The sequence below is a fragment of the Vipera berus genome (genome assembly GCF_964194415.1).
Source record: "Vipera berus genome assembly, chromosome: 1".
Classification (NCBI taxonomy): Eukaryota; Metazoa; Chordata; class Lepidosauria; order Squamata; family Viperidae; genus Vipera; species Vipera berus.
The window spans coordinates 15844714-15867798 of NC_138202.1; the positions used below are offsets into that span (position 1 = coordinate 15844714).

At 39.7% G+C, this 23085-nt stretch overlaps 1 protein-coding gene across 2 annotated transcripts in view; it reads right to left on the reverse strand.

Moving 5' to 3' along the window:
- Positions 1-200: 200 nt before the first annotated feature.
- PTBP1 (polypyrimidine tract binding protein 1) overlaps positions 201-23085 on the reverse strand; it is a 46082-nt gene continuing 23197 nt past the window's right edge. For both annotated transcript variants that reach the window (XM_081322607.1, XM_081322608.1), the window contains 10 exons: positions 18658-18828; positions 17374-17484; positions 16480-16654; positions 14253-14330; positions 12775-12923; positions 9188-9221; positions 8644-8736; positions 6174-6390; positions 4640-4717; positions 201-3631 (listed from right to left, as the gene is read on the reverse strand). In XM_081322607.1, coding sequence (XP_081178733.1) covers positions 3499-3631; positions 4640-4717; positions 6174-6390; positions 8644-8736; positions 9188-9221; positions 12775-12923; positions 14253-14330; positions 16480-16654; positions 17374-17484; positions 18658-18828 — 1239 coding nt within the window. In that variant the 3' untranslated portion in view covers positions 201-3498. The remainder of the gene's footprint in view (positions 3632-4639; positions 4718-6173; positions 6391-8643; positions 8737-9187; positions 9222-12774; positions 12924-14252; positions 14331-16479; positions 16655-17373; positions 17485-18657; positions 18829-23085) is intronic.

Genomic DNA, 23085 nt, shown 5'->3' on the forward strand with positions numbered 1-23085 from the left:
TGTTTTCATACTCCAAAGGAGGACCTATGTTTTAAGAGTACAGACCGCTAAATCTGCCATTAAATGCATACCAGTTCAAGAGAAATATGGGAGAAAGAAGATTGCATAAAATGGGAGGCAGCTAGAATCACATTATAGGAGGAAGGGGTGTTAAGCCAAAACAAAAATAGCACAATAATACAGGTAGGAAAAAAACAGAAGCAAAGAATACAGAAGACATTTATTGAAAGCCAAAAGTAAAAAGTAGTACAGATAGGCCATTGACTGCTTTCTACAATCCAAACAAGCAAAAATCTAAGCACTACAGAAAAAGAGATCGTTTTGTTATAAAATACTTTTAATTTCAATTTTTTTTTGCATTACATTTTTTTAAGCCAGGCAATCAAATTTGTGGTGTTTGGTAGCCCTCCCATCCCAACCCCAATACTGAACCTTTAATAGTTGGTTATCAAAATATACATTTGTTTTGCTGTAAAAACTCGAGTTCTGCCATCCCCTCATGTCTTACAACAGGTATAAAAAATTATAAATATTTACACCTTTTTTTCTTATTACTCACATTTACATGCAAACAAAACAAAACAAAACACAGGATCGGGGAAAAAAAGATGAAGCCCCTCTTCCCAATTAACTGCAAATAAGATTTGTGTGCTTCTTGGAAAAGCACACCCGGACACACAAAGAAAAATCTTAAATGTCTTGCTGACTGATTCAAGTTACCAAAGAGGTCAGCAAGTAGGCTGTGTTCCGAGGACAAGAGAGGCTTATGGAACACTTAGAAAGTGAAACTTCAGACAATTCTAACCAAGGTTCTGCTAGGATGTAGTGTTACTTCTGGGTGCCACTGGTGGCTGAATGATTGTGAAGGCCTAAATCCCAAAGGATCTTTAGCACTTGTCCCTTTAACTTTAATATTGTTCTGGTGAATATCAAGCACTTGCTGTGAGCTTGCAGATACTGGGAAATTATTTTCTACTCCTCCAAGCCTTCTGGCGCCCCTCATCCTGGTTCTGGGCCTTTAGAACAGAGCCAGGCACCTAAGGAGGACTCTATTCCTCCACTGCCTGCCAAGGGCCTCTTGCCCATCCTCCAAGAATGGCCACTGCCAATCTTGCCTGCTAGCCCAGTACTGTAGAGTAAGTAAGGCAAAACAGAGGCTTTTACTCTCCGTTCCCAACATCTCACTAGAAACTATGGCTTAATTGGGTCAAGTTGGCCAAGAACACACTCAATTACAGGGCAAGAGACTTTTTACACGGACATCATTTTCTCCAACAGCACTGCATAAAGACATCTCAGTGGCAAACTACTTGCTCTGAGCCAGCCTCTGGCTATCTCTTATCTGTGACTGCAGAGGTCTGGAATGGAGCTGCCCTATGCAAGTGGTGATACCCTTCCAGGTTCTGCCATGCTACCCTTCACCCCAAAGTTAGCACCCTCTGACTGTGTGAGTCAATATTTGTAATGAGAAACTCTAATAAGGGAATTGTTTAGCAGACACTGTTATTTTAACTTTCTGAAATGGTAGTTTGGCCAAAAAGAGGACAGTTGTTAAAATAGCTCAAATTTGTATTATATGCTGGCAATCCAAGCAGAACCTCACTCAAAATATCATACATTCCTCCAGCATAGATTGGTTCCCCATAATATTGGGGAGGATTTTTTTTTAAAAAAAGTTAAGACTTTCCCAAAATCAGTAACAAAAGCATATCAACAGCTCATGTGAAACAGCAAGGAACACAGTGACTTGAGAGACATCACATACATTGAAAAAAATAACTTTGGTCCACAATTTTTGAGTAAGTAACCCTGATATTAAGTATAAGATTCTGGTTATCTTTAAAAAATCTTACATGAGTTGGAGCACAATGTAAGGCAACACTGGAATACAAAGAAGGTAGATCAGCATGGAAAAGTTGGAGGCCACGAAGGATGGCATTTTAGGTGCTACTCAGAAAAAGATGTTAAGTTTATATTCTTTAAATAAAAGCATAGTTATTAAACTAAGATGACCCTTTAAATGTGGATCTCCGTTTTCAAAACAAGTGACGGTCACTACTTTAAATATTGTTCAAAGTATAACATTAATTTTCAGCCATAAAATCACCTTGATAAACTAAATTCCTGCACTAGTTTTCCATTTTACAAACAAAAATACAAGAGTACAGGATACAAGGGTAATAGAAAAGCAAGTCAGATATATTCATACCATCTTATCTATAAAAGAAAATATACTATTGCCTTTTTATATATGAATTCATTAGAATATTTGGTCAACTGGAAAGTATTGCTAGGCAAAAACAGATTGTATGTAAAAAAAATAATAATAAAAGGGATTAAAACAAGAAGTTGAAGCTACTACTATTACAAGAGGTCTTGTTGTAAGGCGTGAATCTAGGAATGGAGTTTAACGGCATCTTAATCCTTTAAGTAAGAGCCCAAAATATATTAATCTCAAACTCAAGTTCATGGAGTTTGATACTCTGAAGAGTTTTGTTCTGGGATTTCAGTTTCTGAAGTCGGGGACTACTTGTATCAAGCAGAACCCGATGAAACTTATTGCAGAGAAGGAAATGTTGACGAGCAGGGAAAGGAAACTTCCGTCTTCCTCCATCCCATCAATCTGAGCTTCAATAGACTATTAATGAAGGATTTTTTTTATTTATTTATCAGCCTTCACGGTGAGAAACATTGTGGGCATGGAAATTAACACACCTGGAAATTAAGACATTTTAGGCAGAAATGTCTAGGTTGCTCAACTGAGAAAGGTATCTGTCATGTCTCCTCCTCTGTGGAAGACAGTAGTAACCTTCCATTTTCCCCAGTATCTACTGTTCCTTCTACTTCAGGTAAAGAAAATCTCTAAGGCACCAGAGGATAAATCAACGAAAGGCTGAGGGAAAAGGGCAATGTTTCTGCTCCCTGCGCCCCTTCCCCTTCCCAAGGCCACCGTGTTTGGGGAATTATAAAAAAAAGATGCTAACGCTAACTGCACAGTTTGGGGGTCTCTTCCAGAGCTCATGGATAAAAGGCATTACTGTGGCGTTGATAAGCTGTTTGGGGAAGGGGAGGGGGGACTGTTTTGTTTAAGTGTGGGAGAAAAGGTAAAAGACTCCCAGAGAGGCTTCCAACAAAGAATGTAAACGTTTTAAGCTTGTGATTTTTTCCCCCCTGGTCAAAGATTGTTATCTCATTCTCTGCAAGAAAGATTATAGCAATGTGAATTAAGATTTACTCATTGTTTGTTTGTTTTTTAAAAAAACAGTGAACTGTTTTCTTCCTTAAAAAAATAAAATCTGTTTTAAGGTCACTTCAGTTGCATTCTCTCTCTCTCTTATAAAGTGGCTTCTTTTTGTTTCTGGAATGATGGAAGTTGTCCCACCCCTTGCTGGTGGTCCAGCCATTGAAAAAAAATATATGCAAGGCTGAGCCTATTAAGAAGAGTGGTGATTTGTTTTTCAGTCAGGTCCATCTTTGCTGCATGCTTTTCCAAAGCACTTAAATTGTGGATTTTGAAAAGGACACACGCAAGTGGTGGTTCTCACCAAGGTCATGGTTATGGAGGTCGATGAGTGACTGAATGGCTTCTTCCACGGATCCCATCTGAATGAGGGCCATCTTGCGGTCTCTCCTGCCAAAAACAACTTCGGTCAGAGAGAAAGATGAACAAGCAAATGTGTCCTAGACAAAATTAAGTTCATTTCAAATACAAGAATCTAGCATCAGCCAACTATCATGGATAGAATCCCTTATATTCCGATGTTAGGTGACTTCATGGAGAATTTCTTATGAAAAAATAAGCTAACCCTTATTTTCAAAGACTTTAGAGAAATGCTAAAAGCCAGATACAAAATCCAACAGCTATACAGATAACCCTGACCTATCACCATAATTGGGACTGGAATTTCTTGTCCTAAATCATTGTGGTCGTAAGTCAAGTCAGATCTGATTTTATGACAATTTTTACAGCCGTTATTTAAGGAAATCACTGCGGTCATTGAGCAAGTACTGCTTCCCCAATGGGCTTTTATTCTTTATTGAAAATTTGCCAAATTGCAGCAAATTGTAATTACGTGACTGCAGGATGCTGCAACTGGTTATAAATGTGAGCCAGCTGCCAAGTGCCCAAATTACAATCACATGACCATAGGGGAGGTACAATGGCTGTAAGTGTGAGTACAGGTCACGAGTCATTTTTCCCAAAGCTATTTTATCTTTGAACCAATGTTAAACAGTCGTAAATTGAAGACTACCTGTACTATTTTATATAGAACCAGTCATTTTTGAATTGTTTGACCTAATTACCCTCTTTCCCAGCCTTGAATATTATCCCGACCCCCCCCCCCAAATAAAAGGTGGTTGGGGGGGGGAAAGGACACTTGTTTGGCAAACATTTTGGCGGCAGCAATCCCAAACTGTATCCTCAACTCACAAATGAGCAATAACTCAAAGGATATAGCCAAAGCACCCTCAGTTTAAGAAACCCTGCTCCATATATTACCCATAGAAAGCTACACGTTCACACGTAGCAAACAGAAACCTTCAGAGGAACAAGGATTCCTCAAGCATGAGGCAGAAAAGCGTTCAAGAAACAACTGATTGCCCTCCTCTCTTTTCCAGGAAAATTAAGACCACTTACTGGAAGAATTTGAAGCCTTTCACTATCCCACCATTGCTTGAGAAGAGCAGCTTGAGGTCATCTTCTATTATTGAAGGCCTGGAGGAAGAGAAACAATTGGGCACAAATTGAACAATGGAGACTGGGATTTCACATCCCACCCCCCAAAACAAAAACGTGGAATCCTTGCTTCATTTCTGTAAATATCAACCAATATCATCCCAACATCATTTATTTTCTTATCACAATTCTATGACTTATAGAATCTCAATCATTAACAGAAAAAGACATCTAATTCTAATTAATTAATATAGACCAATGATATCGACAAGCAACATACAATCAAGGCAATTTACAATTTACAAGTTACAACTTACAAGTTACAAAGGAGTAAACAATGCTCTCTTCCACTTTCTGATCACATGCCATCTGCTCCAAGGCAATTCCAGAGTGTGATCACCTGGATGGTTTGAGCCCCTTTCAAGCGGGACAAGCAAACAGGCACCGTGGAGGCCATGAATTTCTGAGCCATCCTGAATTTAAAGTCACATTGCATTTGAGGTGCACAAGAAGCTCACATATTGCATAAGGGTACCCAAAACAAAACAAAAAAGCAGAGCTACTTGTATCTTTCTTGCATCTGCTTAAAATTAAATTTAAGAGCCTGTTTTAATTGAGGAATCTCATTTCCCTCACATAATCTGTGTGAAGGCTACGCACCAGTACTGGGCAAAGCTAGAATATACGAAGACAGATTGCCTGTCAAGGCTGACTCCTAGCGTAACCCACAATTTGACAAAAGAAATGAAGGGAAAGGGGGGGGGGAGAGAGAGAGAGAATGCTTGGAATGTATTGAGAGCTGGGCTGTGCAGTGGGAACCTTCCGCAGGTGCAGACTGCTTTCCAAAAATAAAGAGAATGTGTCAGGATTGGTGGACAATGGGTGGCCCAAATGGGGAAAAGGGGAAATTAACTATGTTATTTTTCGTGTGAAAACCTCAGCTTTGCTTCTTCTGTGCCTATATGAATCTATCAGTAAAGTTATACTCTTGATAAAATAATGTCCCAGGAGTTTCTTTTCTCAACCAGGACGGTTGACATTGCCCCTTTCTTCTCTCCTTGTCTCTGAAGCTGACATTTTCTTCCTAAACAGCAAACTTATCAAAGAAAGATTAGATCATTCATGCTAGGGAACTGAACTATTTCTTATACATTGCATCTGAAGTTGTTGCTCTTGCCCCCAAAACAGGATCTGAGCTGAGCTGCTCAACCACCCTGCTGTCTGGGCACAAAATCTCATCGGAGACTCTATATCTGAGGTCAATGGGAGGGTAGACAAGGAAGCGGCTGGATAAATGGAGAACATGTAGGATCTTCTCTGCTGATACAGATTCATGTACCAAGTTGATATACTTAAAACATATTATATGGCGTCATGACATATAACTCTTGAGTATTGCTGGTATGAGTTGCTCTTAGACCTGAAAACAAACAAGCAAATTAGCCAAACTACTGTTACCTTAGGACTGCTCTCCTTGAACAAGTAGACTACTTACGGAATATTGGAGAGGTGAAGAGTGGCAGAAGGGGGAAAGATGTTTTGAAAGTTCTTGGAACCCGGCTTCTTAAAGCGATGAAGAGGGGAGTTGCCATAATCCTTGGTCAGCCCTTGGTCTTCCTGTCCTTCACGGGGCAGCTGCACTGTCTGGTGTTTTGACAGAGCGATGCGGATGGGCTTCCCATGCAGCTTTTGACCATTAAGGTGGCTCATGGCTGCCAAAAATTAAGAAAGAGGAGAAAAACCTATAAAAGTCTGCCTTCCGGCGCATACTCAAATCCACTGTTTACCGGGCTTGTACAAACCTCTCCACCACCAGGTGCAAAAGTTCCACTTTCAATACTGCACAGCACTTAATTTTACAATGCCAAAATCCCTTAGCTGTGCTATTCTCATGCCAAATGCCAAAGCGTTCCCGAGTCATACATATATACATACATACAAAACTTGAGGAATGGCTTTAATGAGAAAATACAAGTTGTCTTTGCCTTACAACCATTCACTGAACGTCCAAAATTACAATGATGATTATGATTTTTACAGCATCCCTGGTCACATGAACATTCAGCGCTTGGCAACCAGCATGTATTGATGTCAGCTCAGTGTCCTGGGAGGATGTGATTGCCATTTGTGACCTTCCCACTCAGCTTCTGATAAGCAAAGCCAATAGGGGAAGACAGATTTGCTTAATAACTGCACAATTCACTTAAAAACTGCAGTGATTCACTTAACAACTGTGCCAAAAAGGTCATGAAACTGTACGTGACTCACTTAGCAATCATCACAGTTAGTAACAGAAATTTTGATCCCAATTATGGTCATAAGTCAAGGATTACTTATATCCACTATAAATGTCCCTTAAGGAAAGAAATTATTTAAAAAACAGCAATAAGGAATGCCATCTTCCTTTTCTGCTGCCTTTACCATATAAATTGTGGCCCTTCTGCCCCCTCAGATCAAGACAATGGAACAAGCTGCACTTTTTTTCTCTTCAAAAATCTTTTTTTAATATTTATTTAGACAGTGAGCTTAAGAATGATTAAGCCATCCTCAGAACCTATAGTTTAAGAAGAGAAGAATAAAAATGCTTTAGGTAATGAAAACATTCTAAGTGGCATTCTCCCATGGATAAACAATAAGGCTCATTGTTAAATTCAGAGCTAAGTCTATTTTTCTGCCATCAAGATAAAGAGGACAAATTGGTATGGGCTCTAGGCTAAAAGGATGACATTCTTCTTATGTTGTTATTTGCAGTGTTAACCTGATTCTTGGGGTGGAATAATAAATAGAATGATATTCCTAGCTCAAAAACCTGTTCATGCTAGAATGCAGAGAATCAGTTCCTACATTTCCATCACTCAACTGATAGATGTGGGTTTAAAAATGTATGTCAGGAGTCCCCAACCTATGAGCTGCGGCCCACAACAGGGCCGCACCAGCCATGGGTGAGTGCATATGCATGTGTACTCCCACCTGTGCAAGCAGTGAGCACTCACACAAATGAAACTGTGTGTGTGTGTGCCTGCCCCTCACACAAAACCATTTCCTATCTCCCTCCCCCCCCTCCCAACCTGGAAAGGTTGGGGAACGCTGATATATGTTAACAAAACTAATTTCTGGACGGGTAACGGCTTTCATAATGCTCTGCAATTCTTAAGAAGGAAAAATGCATGTTACAGCTATGTATTGCCACAAGGTTTAATCATATAAAAGGCACAAAATAGCCCTGAAAACTTTCAAAAGGGAAACCTTTCAGGATTATTTTGTGCCTTTTATATGATTTATATGCAAGACTGTTGCCAGTCAATGTCAGTACATTAGATTTAATAGAAATTAATTTTCTGTGCTATTACTGCATTTCGTCTCTGAGGTGTAATCGCTAATGTTTAGAAGAAGTTAAAGGGATGTAGGTCCAAAGTAAGACACACCCTTTGGACCCAGCTCAGTCAAAGCCTTGCTGCCACTGGGAACCATAACTACTTTGCAAGACAAAGAAAAGGCATGACTTTGTACAGATGCACCTGACAAACAGTGCGGGGAGATGGGAACGCGAGATCCAAGGCACTTTCCCACTTTGGTCCTAAATACCTGCTCCTCCTTAAATATGCATGACTATTTCAACCTCAAAAAAAATATACGTGTCAAAACATAAGACTTCAGAATTTTTGGGTCAACTAAGAAAAAAACAACAACCCACTAATCAAATGCATAATGCATTAAAGAAAAATATGTATAATTGTATCCTCTCTGGGAAAAGTATGAACAAAACAGCACTTTACTTCTGAAATAGCTTGCAGAGACGTATGGTGATTAAGGAAACAAAACATTTAGCTGAAGAAACAAGGACTTCTATTTATTATAAAACATGATAATCTGAGCTGCTTTCGATCAAGTGAGAATTTCAGCAAAAAACAACAGATCTACTTTATTCACTACACAAAAAAATAAATAAAGAAATCTGTACTTACCCAGCTGAGCTTGATTGCCATCTGCCATTTGAACCAAGGCATTCTCCTTTTTATTGAACAAAATCTTCACTCTTTGTACATCACCATATACCCCTTAGCGAAATCAGCAAAGAAAAAAAGCAGGTATTCAAAAAGAAATGTTACTTATCCCAAATTCATCCAAGACCCATTCAAACCCCACACTGTTTTTCACTCCACTTAAAAGATGCTTTATTCTGCTGAGGATAAATCTGATCAGCAACAGAAAATTGGTGCAATTCTTTGGAGTATTTATTGGCATACTGGGGAGCACCCAATGAAATGCCAACTGCTGCCAGCAGAGTTGAAGTGAACCATTTCACATGCTATCTGTTTCTGATCTGCCCAACAGACATGCAAAGCAATCAAAACCATGCACAACAGATAAAATGAAACTAAAACAGCACAAATTTCGTAACTTAAGAATTCAACCAATGACAAACCCTCCCTCAACCACACTTGCTTTTCCCCAAAGTAAAACCTCAAAATGAAAAAGGTAATAAAAAAAGTGTGAATGATAACATACCGAAAAGAATAAAGAGGCATTGGGGTGTAACTCTCTTTAGAGAACAGCAGAGCAAGGCAGCGGAGGGACAGGGAAGAGGTAAGGAATCGGAGGGGAGAGTGAAGGTTGCGCAAATCGTCGACAACGAAGGAAAGGTAGAGTCCCCGCAGGAAATGGCGAAATTGGTTGATGGATGATGAAGTTTTCAAGATGGTTAATATTGAAGGGCAAGTTGGTTTCCGAAGAGCAGGAAGGTTTTTTTTTTTGTTTTGAGGGGGGCATTTTTATATATATGTATATATATTTGTTTCAAGCAACAACAGGAAGCAGAAGTACCGTGCAGTCAGTTGGCAAAGAAATTCCGGATCAGGGAGAAGGGGAGGAAAAAAAAATATTGAGGGATGGGGTGGAGAGAAAAGAAAAAGTAGCAAAAAACAGGTCAGTAAATACATAAAAGAAATATGTCGTGTTCCATAAGTCAAGATTTATAGATTTCTAAAACATACAACACTTTCAACAGAAAAAAAAACTAGTTAATAGGGTTTTTTTTTAACCTAGTGGAACACAACAATAAAGAAGAGCACTTTACTTAAGTAAGATATAACTAAGAAGGAGAGGCAGTATTACAACAGAGTGACTAAAGGGCATGATGGCAAGGTTCACATCCTGGGCATGACAGTGCCAAGAAACAGAGGCCCATTTAAAGCTCCAAAGAAAAGCCTGCCAAGGACTCCCATCAGCCTTCTAAAAAAGAAACGTTTACTTAGTTCTACCTTTCAACAACCCCGAAGAGGTTTTCAAGCAACAGGTGAAAAGGTTCTCTTTGATGTCAAAAGTTTTAAGCTGCACTTCACATTTCTCTCCATAATCTGGTAGGAACTGACATTGTTCTATAGCTTTTTCTTAAGGTAGTTACCATCTGCTGAAAAGTGAAAACAATCTGGCTTTCAATTCACACTAATCTGGCATCAAATTTATACCAAATTGAAGGAAAATCCAGCTTTAATCTGGGCAAGGGCTGGATTCTTCTTTCCCCACCACCTATTTAGGGGTCAAGCTCCAGCTATGACAACATTGCTGCCGAACTAGATCTAGACCAATTTCTCCTTGTAGATTCTTCTACCTGAGAAAGTGTCTCAAGAATAGACACCCTACACAATAAAGTAAATGGATGGCACAAAGGTCCCTTGAGTGGTCTTCCTAAAGCCCAAAGTGTGAACCAGCATTGTGCACACTGCAAATGAGATACAGTCTTGATCACCTCAAATAGTCCATATACCAACTGACTGGCACACTTTGGTACCACTCTACCTGCAGGCAACATTTATGAATCAAAAGTAATCAATACGAAACCCGACAAGAGTCTGAGAATTCATGCTAGTCTACATCTCAGCCACAATTGTTTGCCAGTCTCCTGTCTCTTATAGTTTTCCAATGCTGGTGAAGGGAAAAGGAGGAGATGGTGAGTAAGAGTCCCTCTGGAGAATACTGCCTCTCAACTGTATGCACAGATTAAGTTTCTATAACACTGATTACACAAGCAATGAAAAATAAAAAGTTGAAGTTGTTAGTTCAGCTTCACTAGAGATATCATAGCTTCTAGCCCAAAAGAGAAGCTGGATGAATGAGTAAAATAAACACATAAAAGAGGCATGAAATCAGTTGCTCAGCAATACTCACTTAGGCATATCTACGGAGTAAAAATAGCCTCAGAAATTTGGTTGCAACATTTCTCAAAGATATACTAACTAAAAAGTGCTACAAAATATTTTTCATGCAGATTTGAGGTCAGAAGTGATAAATTTAAGATGCAAAAAGAGATCCAACCAATTTCACATTAGCTTGTATTTTTGGTACGCTCATCCAGTATTCCGCTCTTTAGAATTCAGCTCCAGACATTTAATTTCCCTCTATTTTCAGAAGCACCTGTTTCAACTACCCCTTTTCAATCTTAAAGAATTTGCCAATTCATTTTCTGATCTCTACAAAAGGTATTTTTCATTACAAAATGTTCAGATATGATTGCTAGGATAATATAGGATAGAATATGCTTCCTCTGCCCAACTTAAGCTAAATAATAATAAGCATAATACATTTGTTAGGAATTTCCTATTATATTACTGAACATGAAAAAGAATTGAACAATAGTATGCCTGAAGCTACAGTTGTGTACTCTTTGCTTAACTTCATTAACTGCTCACTCACTTTAGGAAACTCTGTAGCCATTAATCTAATGCTTAATTTTTACTTGGAAAGAGACTAAGGGAATAAGAGAATGCTCAGGGAGAATTGAGACATTTTATACTGCATCCTCCCTTTACTACTGCAATTATCCAATTATCCCCTTAGGATCTCAAGTTAGGGGATCTGCTCTATAACTGATCACCCATGCCAAATTTTCCCTAGTGAAAAGGAAAGTTCTGCTGTCAGAATTCTAGTAATTCATGGGTCTACAGAAGGTCCTGGAATGAGATGAGTATTGCTGGCAAAACCTCATGTCCTGAAAAGAATAGTTGTAGCTGGATAGGTAAAAACGACAAAATGGATTACAAATGGTTAATTTCCTATCAATTTTCAAACTGATCATTCTTTCATCCATCCCTCTGCAGTAGAGCTTCTTACATAGGTAATGTAAGCAGAAATTTAACTTTTAAGCATAGTTTTAAGCACCAGGGTTCAAGCAATAAGCTCACTGCAGAGTCAAAACTGAATGTAATTTCTACTTCTTCAGTAACCCACTTCAAAGTCCAAGTGGATCTACTGAATTACATCCTTTGTGCAGAAGATTGTTTAACATGCCTTCAAGGTCCATTTTAAGGCAGCCAAATGTTTCAATCAAAAAGGGGAGAAAGTTAAATTAGAACTGAAAATATAAAATTACTTAAGAAGTTAAAGAACAGAATAAGGCACACAACTCTAAAAGAATTCTGATAAAGGAAAATGTATCAATGCATGTCAAAGAAAATACGTACTTGGCAAAAGATAAAACGAAGCTAAGCTGGCAGGGGAGGCAAAGATCAAGGCACCCATAAAGAGGACAGAATGAACACTGTCACTCCAACTGCAGGGTTCTGAAAGTTACAACATGCCAGGGGGAGGACTACAGGATTTCTGCTGTGGTGAGGAAGACCCAAGTAGAGACAAAACCAATAGGGTAAAAAGTAGGATGGGAAATTTTGCAATGAAGTGGTCTTAAAATTTCGCTTTGGGGAATGAGAGCAGGCCAGCAAACACTTTGGTTCACATCCAGGAAGGAGCGACGTTAATAAGCCTTCCACCCATAGCCCATCAAATATCCAAACGCAGATGAGTGTGCCTACAGCTATTCTGGACAACTTCTAAGACATACAATTGCCACGATGGCTCAGGGCAAGGTATAGTAGTCCACACCCTTTATTTGCTTTTTGAATCAGCTGCTGGAGTTTTTGATTTTAGACACTCCATTTCAGGGAGGAAAAAAAATTCAGCATTGAAGCTTCAGCACAAGATTTTTTTTGGGGTGGGGGGGAGAAATAGTTCAGAGAGAAGCAAGATCAGAAATTGGAAGGTAGCAAAAATAAAAAAAATGAGATAAGTTGGATAGAAAAGATTACAAGGCTTCCACTAACCTCTGGGTTCAAATTGCTAACCAACAGAACGGAGTTCCCTGCCCCGGTAAGGCCAGGAATAGCAATCCGTCCTGCGGCAGCTGCGGCCGCTGCGGCTGATGGGATAGCCAAAGGAGCAAGTGCTCCATGTACATTTGGAACTGAGAGGCCTGAAAAAATTAAAAAGTATTAACCAGTAGAGAAGTCCACAGCACGTTCCCTGCTATGACTTGCAGTGGAAATAAGGGACCTCGTGACCAACATATTTCTTAAAGGAAGCACTTTAGTGTATACGTTTTCTCTCATTCAAGGACCCAGAAACCAGATACGCTTGAACGTTAATGGGCTGAAGCATCTCCCGTTCTGGCATTGCTCAGGACTTTGCTCTCAGCTTCCGACAGAGGGAATAGCCTTGTGGGGGCTGCATTTGGCTCTCCTTGGGTGATGTGCGAAATCAGGCATCTGCTTTTAAACAAGTTCTGCAAAATTTCATAGGCTTATTTAAGCAAAATCACCGGGGGTGGGGTGGGGTAAGCAGGGAGGGAGATGACACACAAAGCAGTGCATTTGTACATTTTTTTTTCACCAAGGCATGCTGGAAGTGCCTCATTCTTTTATATCATGCAGATACTAAAACCGTAACTATATACATTCCAGTCACTGACAAATGACATCATTCTGTCACAAGCATCTAAACATGAGCTTATTCTATTGTATCAAAGGTACAAAATCCTGAAGGGCACATAGAAGACATTTACCTCCTTTGTCCCTCAGAACAGGGATTATCCTGTGGGAACGTGAATAGTTCTGCCTTATTTTATATAGGACCAAAGGGAGGAAAAAGTATATATATATCTTGCAAGAACTATCAAACATTTCCCTTTTAAGCACTATATCCAGCAAGATTTAATAATAAAAAAAATCCGTCCAAATTTATTAATAGGAATTTTACACTTGAGACATAAGAATTATTAGAATTTCTACACAAAGCACCAAATTCAGCCTCTCCCTATCAACTATAAAGTCAAGATGCCCAGGTGATTTCATCAAAATAAAACATATTTTCTTCAGATAGACTGAGGTGTTGCCACAGCCTAGCTATCTAGACAAATTCTTTTTAATTTATTGCCTTTATGGCATCCATACTATAAATCAACCGGAATGTTTTCATCTCAGTGGGACGAAATGTTCCAAGCAAATGTTGAAACTAATGATATTTAATGAGCATTTTCATTACGATCCAAGCCACTGCAGGTGAGTAAGAGGACTCTGGGCACATTGAAAACCATTACCGAAACTAAGGACATGTCAGTACAATTTCCTTGATGACAAAGATCCTCACAGAATATATGAACCTTATGAGCCTGTGGTCATAGCTTTCTCAAATGGTACAAATTACTATTCCCAATCACCTGCTAACATTTAGGAGTCCAAAATAAGAGGGAGGAAGAAGGGCAACTGTACAACAAAAGCGTGAGCAATGTTTAAAGAAACAGTACCTGCAGCTTGAGGAATTGCAAAAGCAGGAGGGAAGCCAGCTCCTGTATAAGGAGAGGCTGAAATGATCCCTGGAGCGCCTACAGAATAGAAAAGATTGGTTAGTTCATTAGACATGAGAAGCTCCAGCTATCCGTAGCAGGGCACGTTTTTAACCAAGGTATCTCACTGTTTATCTCTCTCTCTCACACACACACACACACACCCTGTGCATATCAGGGCAACCCCTATTTTGAAAAGCATACAAGTCTCACTCCCCTTAACTAACATCCGAGGAGCCGTGGAGGCACAGAGGTTTGAATGCAGTACTGTCGGCTAATTCACACACTGCCAGGAGTTCAATCCTCACTGACTCAGTCTTCCAAGGTTGGTAAAACAAGGACAGAGATTACTGGGGGCAATATGCTTAGAGAGGGCTGTAAATGACTATGAAACGGTATATATTTACTATTGCTATCCTCATTTGGATCAATATTTCAGACTTGTCCCTTCACAGGGAGGTGTAGGAAGACAAAGTTTGATAAACTGGTATTGCCATCTGCTTTCCAATATTTGTTAATTGGTAGGGTGGTTCCTTCTGTGCATTGCCTTAAGAATTACAAATTTTCTTAGAGCCAAGTGAACTAATTTAACTGTTTTAATTGTTCAAACTGCTCATAGTTTTCTTTTGGATTGAGCATTCTGATAACAATTGCTACGAACTGTCAAAGCTTAATTACAGGTATTTGTACAAGTAGAAATGCGAGATGGTCTGTGGGTAATGCCCTGGAAAGCTCTGTTATAAACAGGTAGATGAAATAAGTTTGCTTCAGGAGACAATAATGTAAAGGAAAGAAAATGAGAAATCTCTATTTTTTTTAAAGAAAAGGATAGAATGCTAGAACATCTTCTGGCATTTTAAATCTGCAAAGTAAATTACCGTGAAACAGAGTTCACTCTGCCAAGTATTTCCAGTAAAGGCTTCATAAATGTGCCACATGACTTTTTACTCTTCATAATCAGTTGTCTCACAGGAAATGAAGGAAATTCCCCAAGGTCTTTCCTTTCCTAATCAATAGAGCCTCAGGTGTCTCTAGAACATTACTCAACACATGGCTCTTGATACACCTCTTATCAGGGGTGTCAAACTCAATTTCATTGAGGGCCGCATCAGCATTGCGGTTGCCCTCAGGGGGCCGGGTGGGTGTGGCCTGGGTGGGTGTGGCCTACGGGGTGGGGGTGGCTAAAGTGTGTATGGCCTACGGGGTGGGCGTGGCCAGCTCTACATCGTTCGCATGAAGGGTGCCTATGGGGGCCTGGGCAGGAGTGGGACAGATCTGAGGGTCTCTGGCAGAAGGAGGGTCTCTGGGCCAGGGCCAAGGCAGTGGGGGCCGTTCCCTCACTGTTTCCAGGATGGCTTCGCGGGCCGCATGAAACCACTTCGTGGGCCAGATCTGGCCCCCGGGCCTTGTGTTTGACATGTCTGTCTTACATCAAGGGATCTTACGTATGTGAAGGTGGAAGACATATGAACGACTTAACTGTTCTGGGAGTCTATTTATGAATGACAATATAACCTAAACATTTTATTTCATTTGTTGTTTGCTTTTCTTAAAAGAGAGCGAACTATCTAAACGTTGGATTTGGATATTAATATTTTCACCTACTAACAAATAAAATATATATATATATATTCAGGCAGTCCTTTACTTAACAGCCACAACTGGGATGGAATGTTGGTTGCTAAGTAATGGTCATTAAGCGAGTTATTGTGTGACGGCCCAATTTTATGACCCTTTTTTTACGGTGGTCATCATGGTCACTAAGCAAATTTGGCTTCCCCAATCAACTTTGCCTGTTGGAAGCTGGTTGAGAAAGTCGCAAATTGCAATCACTTGACTGTAAAATACTGCAACTGTTATAAATGCAAGCCAGTTGGGAAACACCCAAACACATAGCCATTGGGGGGGGGGCATTGCGGGCTGCAGTGGTTGTAATTTACTTTTCCTTGTTTGGGATAACAATGCCACAAGCTAGCAGAACGTGGAAAGGAAGCTTGTAGCTACATTAGCACTTTGTGTTTGTCGTGCTGTCTTTACAAACACTGTATAAAGTAGGCTGATCTGATGGTTAGGAAGGAAAAATGAAGTCAAAAGTGGGTTGCCTAATTTGTCAGTTAATTATTGCTAAGAAGAAATAAAGATTATCCCGCAGATTTCCCAGTTAAAATTCTCTTGCTCAATCCCTTACCAAAAGCAGCGGCCATAGTCTGATCAAGGGAGGGTTGGTTGTCTCCAGAAGGCAGGTCTGGCCTGGTGTAGTCTCTGCTCTTATCATTGTTGTATTTTACATTGAGGCTTGTGAGCTTGGAAAAGTCAATACGGAGGGTGCAGCAAGCATTGTAGATGTTCTGCCCATCGAGAGACTACAGGAAACCAAAGCAAAGTGCATCTAAACCAAGCAGGTTACTTCAGAAAAATGTACACTCCACATCCATCCAATGTATAAAACTGAGAAAATAATCTTAAGAGAGGGAGTCTTAAAGAGTGTCCATACAACTGTTTGCAAAAACTTGAAAGTTACATTCAGATGAACATGACATTAAGTCATTTAAATCTCTGAGCAATGTACATTGCTGTACCTAAAATCTAATCTAGAACAATCCTATATTCCTCTGGAAAGAGTACTGGCAATGTCTCAGAGGATGGAAATCAGTAGCACTCCTTGTTCTGCTTCTCCACCAATGCCTTTCCCTGCTATGCTATATAGTTTTAGCAAGATTTCTTCTTCCTAAAGGTATTTGTAAAGCAAAAGGGGAATAAGGTTAATGTTAAGGGATATATACTATTCCTTACCTGGTCAAAGTAATTATATTTTTGAGATTTAAGCACTTTCAAAATTCCCATCCCAATTAACAATTTAAAGCTCATTATGTTTAAAACTCAGACCTAATTCATAAAAAACTGCATGATCTCTACTTTTCTGAAATTCACAACATTCCTCTAGGTCACCTGAAATATCCCAGGTAGTACTATTCACAATGGTTTTATTTTGGTTCTGCTGCATAGACTGCTTCTTGTAATATACTTGTATAATATTTTGAAGACATTATAGACTGGAAACAGAAACAAGAGGAGAACTCACCAATTTGGCATGCTGGGCACTCACGGGGTCTGCATATTGCAGAAGTGCTTGAAACTGGTTATTCTTGGTAAATGTGATTATTTTCAGCACTGTCCCAAATTTGGAGAAAATCTGTGTTCACATAAAGACAAAGAAAGCATAAAGTAATTGCTTCCAAGCCTTTTCTGCAAATGAGAAATAGGTTGAGGAATGATACCAACTTAACACAACAGAATTATACCACAAACTTCCACTTCCAGAGGAAAAAGCCAAAAGATTCAAACATATAAAGGAGCTATTGACAAATTTACATAAGACATCTTTGCTCAGTCTCAATTGGGCAGATCACATTTCTTGCAATTCCATCTTGAATTTAGCAACTCTAGGTGGCACTAGAGGTACAGTAAAAAGAAACCTTGTAGGTCTCTTCTCCAACATTTCCTTCATTTTGCATGCAGTGAACTAATCTCTTTTTCCAGAGCAAAGTCTGCTTGGAAACAGTTACAGAAAGTAACATGACCCCCTCCCCCTCGTGCTTTGCTTTCTGCTAATATTTTAGAGAGACTGGAGACGTTTTTTTAAGACGTAAACATTATGGCTGCACAGTGTTTTGGATTCAATCTACAAAAGATACATCAATAAATTTGAAGATTTTTTTAATGTGACCTAAGCAAAAACAGTTTCAAGGTATTGCAGAGAGGTGCCACATTTGAGCTCATTTATGTTCAAAAACTTATTCCAGGGATTAAATCCAAAGTGTTCCACAGCCCTTGTGAAATAATGTTTAATATATGTAGCAACATGTACCTTATTAACTGACAAGAATACAGGTATTCTTGTTTACATGGGCACATGCCAAAGGATTTTATCCAAAAGGCATATCGGAATTTTTCCCTAATGCACCCACAGTGAATAAAAGCTAATTGCACATGGTAACTAGAATAATGTTCCTCAAATTGAAGGTGCCTGTAGTGCAATTCCTACTAGCCCCAGTAAGCATGATAAATGGTAAAAATAAAAGCTACAGTCAAATTATTTGGTTGGAGAAAGCAAGGTTAGAGGATCTAGATCTAACACAAAAGCAGTTTTTGGACCCCAAGAATCCAATCTATTTCATAAGGATGAATCAAAAATAATGCTGCATAAGAATATACTGTATATGCTCTTAACCTAAGCAAATGTCAGGAAAAAAAGCAGTGAGGTTAAATGAAAGAAACCACAGAGTCACGCCACTTGTGGCACAAGTTACCACAACTAGTTCTCTGCCACATGCTGGCCACTGAAAAGCTGGAAGTCGCATCTTACCTGATGGAGGACATCTAGAGTAACAGGATAGAAGAGGTTTTCCACAATGATCCTCAGGACTGGGCTCTGACCAGCCATGGCCATACCAGCATCCACAGCTGCAGCAGAAGCAGACAGTGCCAGATTCCCAGATTGGACAGAATTTACTGCTTGCAAGGCTGCTTGAGCACGCTGTGGAATCAAATTTTAATGTGTCAATAAAGTAGGAAAGGGGGGGGAACCATGTATCCATTATCCAATAACAGCAGAGATCATTTTCTTTCAAACTCTCTCAAATACGACATTCAGTTGCTCTTTTACGAAGAAAAAAAAATCCTAGAGGCATGTTATCTTGGGATTCTGCCCTTCATGAAAGGATGATGCATGATAAATTATTAATAAGAAGCCGAGTTATTTGCTCTTCATATAAGATAAAGGGTTTTTCAATGAGCGCAGACACGCAAACAGAAAAGAAACCGGAATAAGAGCTTTGGTGGAGCAGTGGGCTAATGCCTCAAGTAACACCAGCTGCCTGCAATTAGTGCAGGTTCGCATCCCACCAGGCTCAAGGTTGACTCAGCCTTCCATCCTTCCAAGGTAGGTAAAATGAGGACCCAGATTGTTGGGGGCAATTAAGCTGACTTTGTAATAATGCCGCTTGGGGGGTGTATGAAAGCCCTAATAAGCAGGCATATACATAGAATGAAGGCTACTGCTAAGCTTGTAAGCCGCCCTGAGTCTTCGGAGAAGGGCGGGATATAAATGGAATTAAAATAAATAAATAAATAAATAATACAGCTACAGGTAGTCCTCACTTAACCATGTTCATTAGGACCAGGATTTTCATTACTAAGCAATGTGACTGTAAGACATGATGTTATGTGACAGTGTTACTTAGCAACAGTAATTCCATTCCCATCAGTGAAGATCGCAGGTCATTAAGTGAGGACTTGAAACTTCCTTATAGCGTGGCTCCGGGGAAGACAAACCTATGGGAGAGGGAACAACCTTACCTGCTAGCTGCCCCATTGACTTTGCTTGTGGGAAGTCAGCAGGAAAGGTCAAAGATGGTAATCACAGTCATAGGATGCTGCAACCATCGTAAGTGCAATGGCTGTTTAAAGTACTACTTGTTCAGGGCCGTCAACGAGTTTAAGTACTATCTGTTTGGTGCTTGTCGCTAAATGAGCAGTTGTCAACCAAGGACTACCTATGCTTCACTTTAACAATAATAATGATTAGCTGCAATACGTTTCCACGGTTAATAAATTAAAAGAGCTGTAGTATAGGTCTAGCCCACTAAATCCCATTAAACCTACCTGCAGTCATATACATATTTAGCACAGTAGCTCTGAAACAAGACTCCAATCCAAATTATTGCCTCTAGCAAGGATTACCTTATTACAGGGTGTCCCCGATCCGTGGGCTGCAGCCCACTACTGGGCCGTGGCCTATTCACATGCAGCAGGCACCAGCACTTGCAGCCCCACTTGTGCGTGTGCACACCTGCCCCTCACACAAAACCATCCCCTCTTCCCCCCTCCCAGGCCACCAAGCCGGAAAGGTTGGAAAATGCTGCTTTATTAGGTATCCCCAGATAAGCTTCTCCCAGCCTGTCATTTTTGGATTTGCAATATAAGAGTAATATTGACCGTAACTTCCTAATGTCAGGAAAATACTATGCACATTTTTTTCAGACCTCTTATATCACAGCTGTTGATGTAAAATCTTGACAATGGATTAAGTACACAGAACAGCTGATTTTAAGTGGTCCATGTCAGAACTGAAACATGCAGATTTCTGGTGCTTTCATCCAGGCATAGGTCAAAATGTTCTGGATAGAAGGAGTGGAAGGAGTCTAAGGACATTAGCAACAGTAGTTCAGAGAAGCTAGGGAGGAAGGGGCTGAGAAGATGAGGGCAGTCAGGTTGGTGAGACACGCTGTCCAGAGACAGCAACCCATAGATGGGCTGGTGTAATATGCCATAGCGGAACATCTGTGACAGCATCAATTGGTGGGGCAGGCTAATGGGATATGTCATACTGGTAACGAGACTGGCAGCTATACAAAACGAATGAACGAACAAATAAATATATACAGAAAAGAACAAGAAATATAGAAAATAATGGGCAACAATCTTGCCGTCTTCATCCCAATACACATATATAAAATTAAAAATGTTATGAAGATAAAAATAGAAACTAAGAGTAAGAAAATGAAAAAGGGAAAAAAAAACAAAAGAAAAAGCTAAAAGTGTAAAAAACAAAGAAGGAATAAATACTGCATCGAGTTTTGGTCACCATGATGTAAAAAAGATGTCGAGACTCTAGAAAGAGTACAGAGAAGAGCAACAAAGATGATTGGGGGATGGAGGCTAAAACATATAGGGAACGGTTGCTGGAATTGGGTATGTGTAGTTTAACGAAGAGAAGGACGAGGGGGGATGTGATAGCAGTGTTCCAATATCTCAGGGGCTGCCACAAAGAAGAGGGAGTCAAGCTATTCTCTAAAGCACCTGAAGGCAGGACAAGAAGCAACAGATGGAAACTAGTCAAGGAGAGAAGCAACCTAGAACTAAGGAGAAACTTCCTGACAGTTAGAACAACTAACCAGTGGAACAACAACAATTAAGCTGACTTTGTAATAATGCCGCTTGGGGGTCTGTGTGAAAGCCCTAATAAGCAGGCATATACATAGAATGAAGGCTACTGCTAAGCTTGTAAGCCGCCCTTACAAAATAAAAATAAAATAAAATAAACCTGCCTCCAGAAGTGGTGAATGCTCCAACACTGGAAGTTTTTAAGAAGAGACTGGCCAGCCACTTGTCTGAAATGGTATATGGTTTCCTGCCTGAGCAGGGGGTTGGACTAGACTAGATGACCTCCAAGGTCCCTTCCAACTTATTATTATTATAAAGGATTCTAAGAAGTAGCTTCTGATGTTTAGCAGTTATAAATACAATTATACATTTACTTCTTGCTCTATGGTTACATCTTTTTCTCCTATTAAAAATATAAATCAGTCTTTTTTTTGTTTCACACATAAAGTCTCTAAAGGATTTCCAGTCAGCTGTAAATGTACATAACATCTTCACTCTCAATAAAGAAGTCAATTGGCCATTTCAGAAAGTTCTGTTATCTTCAACGTTTCCTCCATTACGGTATACTACCGAATCTTTCCATCTTTGTGCATCTAATATTCTTGAAGCTATGCATAAAAACAAAATCCCATGACTTTTTCCAAGTGTCCCAGTTTGTCTCATCAAAATAGAATCCTTTTCTGCTTTAATCTTTCAGTTAAAAAAAAAATACATTTTTCTCTTATGTAAAATTATGATAGGCATTTCTTTAAGGAGAATTATATGTGTATTATCAATCTTTAATCTTGTAGTGAAATGCTGCAAAACTTTAACCTTGTCTTCTTCCTGACAAAATGAGCCAAAACATTCCTAGGGAGCATTTTGTGTTCTTGCAAATCTTGAGTTTATTCTGTAAACATTTATCAGTTTCTGTTTGTGTCCTCCACCCCCAAAATTTGCCAGGACTTTAATTAGCTTTTCTCTAATGCCTTCAGCAGAAACCTCTGGGATAGCTCCAAGTCTCAAAGAAAACTTCTCTCTCAATTACAAGTCAGATTATCTACCGTATTTTTTGGACCATAAGACGCACCTGACCATAAGATGCACCGTTTTTAGAGCAGGAAAACAAGAAAAAAAATATTCTGAACCAAATAGTACCGGTATACTAAAACAGGGCTTTTCAACCTTTTCATCCATTGTACCACTTTTAGGACAAGGCAATGTCCGAGTACCACCAGTCGCCCAGCAAGGTGTCAAAAACTTGACTCCCCCCCCCCCAAAAAAGGAAAAAAAATGATAAAGTACAGGTAGTCCTCGACTTACAATTTACTTAGTGACTGTTCAAAGTTACGACAGCACTGTAAAAAGTGACATGACTATTTTTCACACTTATGACCGTTGCAGCACCCCCAGGGTCATGTGATTTACATTCGGATGCTTGGCAATAGATTCATATTTATGATGGTCACATTGTTCCAGTGTCATGTGATCGCCTTTTGCAACCTTCTGACAAGCAAAGTTAGTGGGGAAACCAGATTCACTTAACAACCATGTTACTAATTTAATTTCTCTCTCTCCCTTTCTCTCTCTCTCCCCCTCTCCCTATTTCTCTCTCCCTCCATTTCCCTCCTTTCTCCTTCTCTCCCTCTATTTTTCTCTTTCCCTCTATTTTTCCCTTTCTCTCTCCCCGTTTCCCTCCTTCTTTATCCTTCTCTCTCTCCCTATTTCTCTTTTCCTCTATTTCTCCCTCTTTCTCTCTCTCTTTCCATTTCCCTCCCTTTCTTTCTCCTCTCTCTCTCCAAACGGGGTGGAGAGCTGCTGCCTTCGGCCGATCTCGCATTCCTGGCAATCTCCCTCGCTCCGTTTCAGC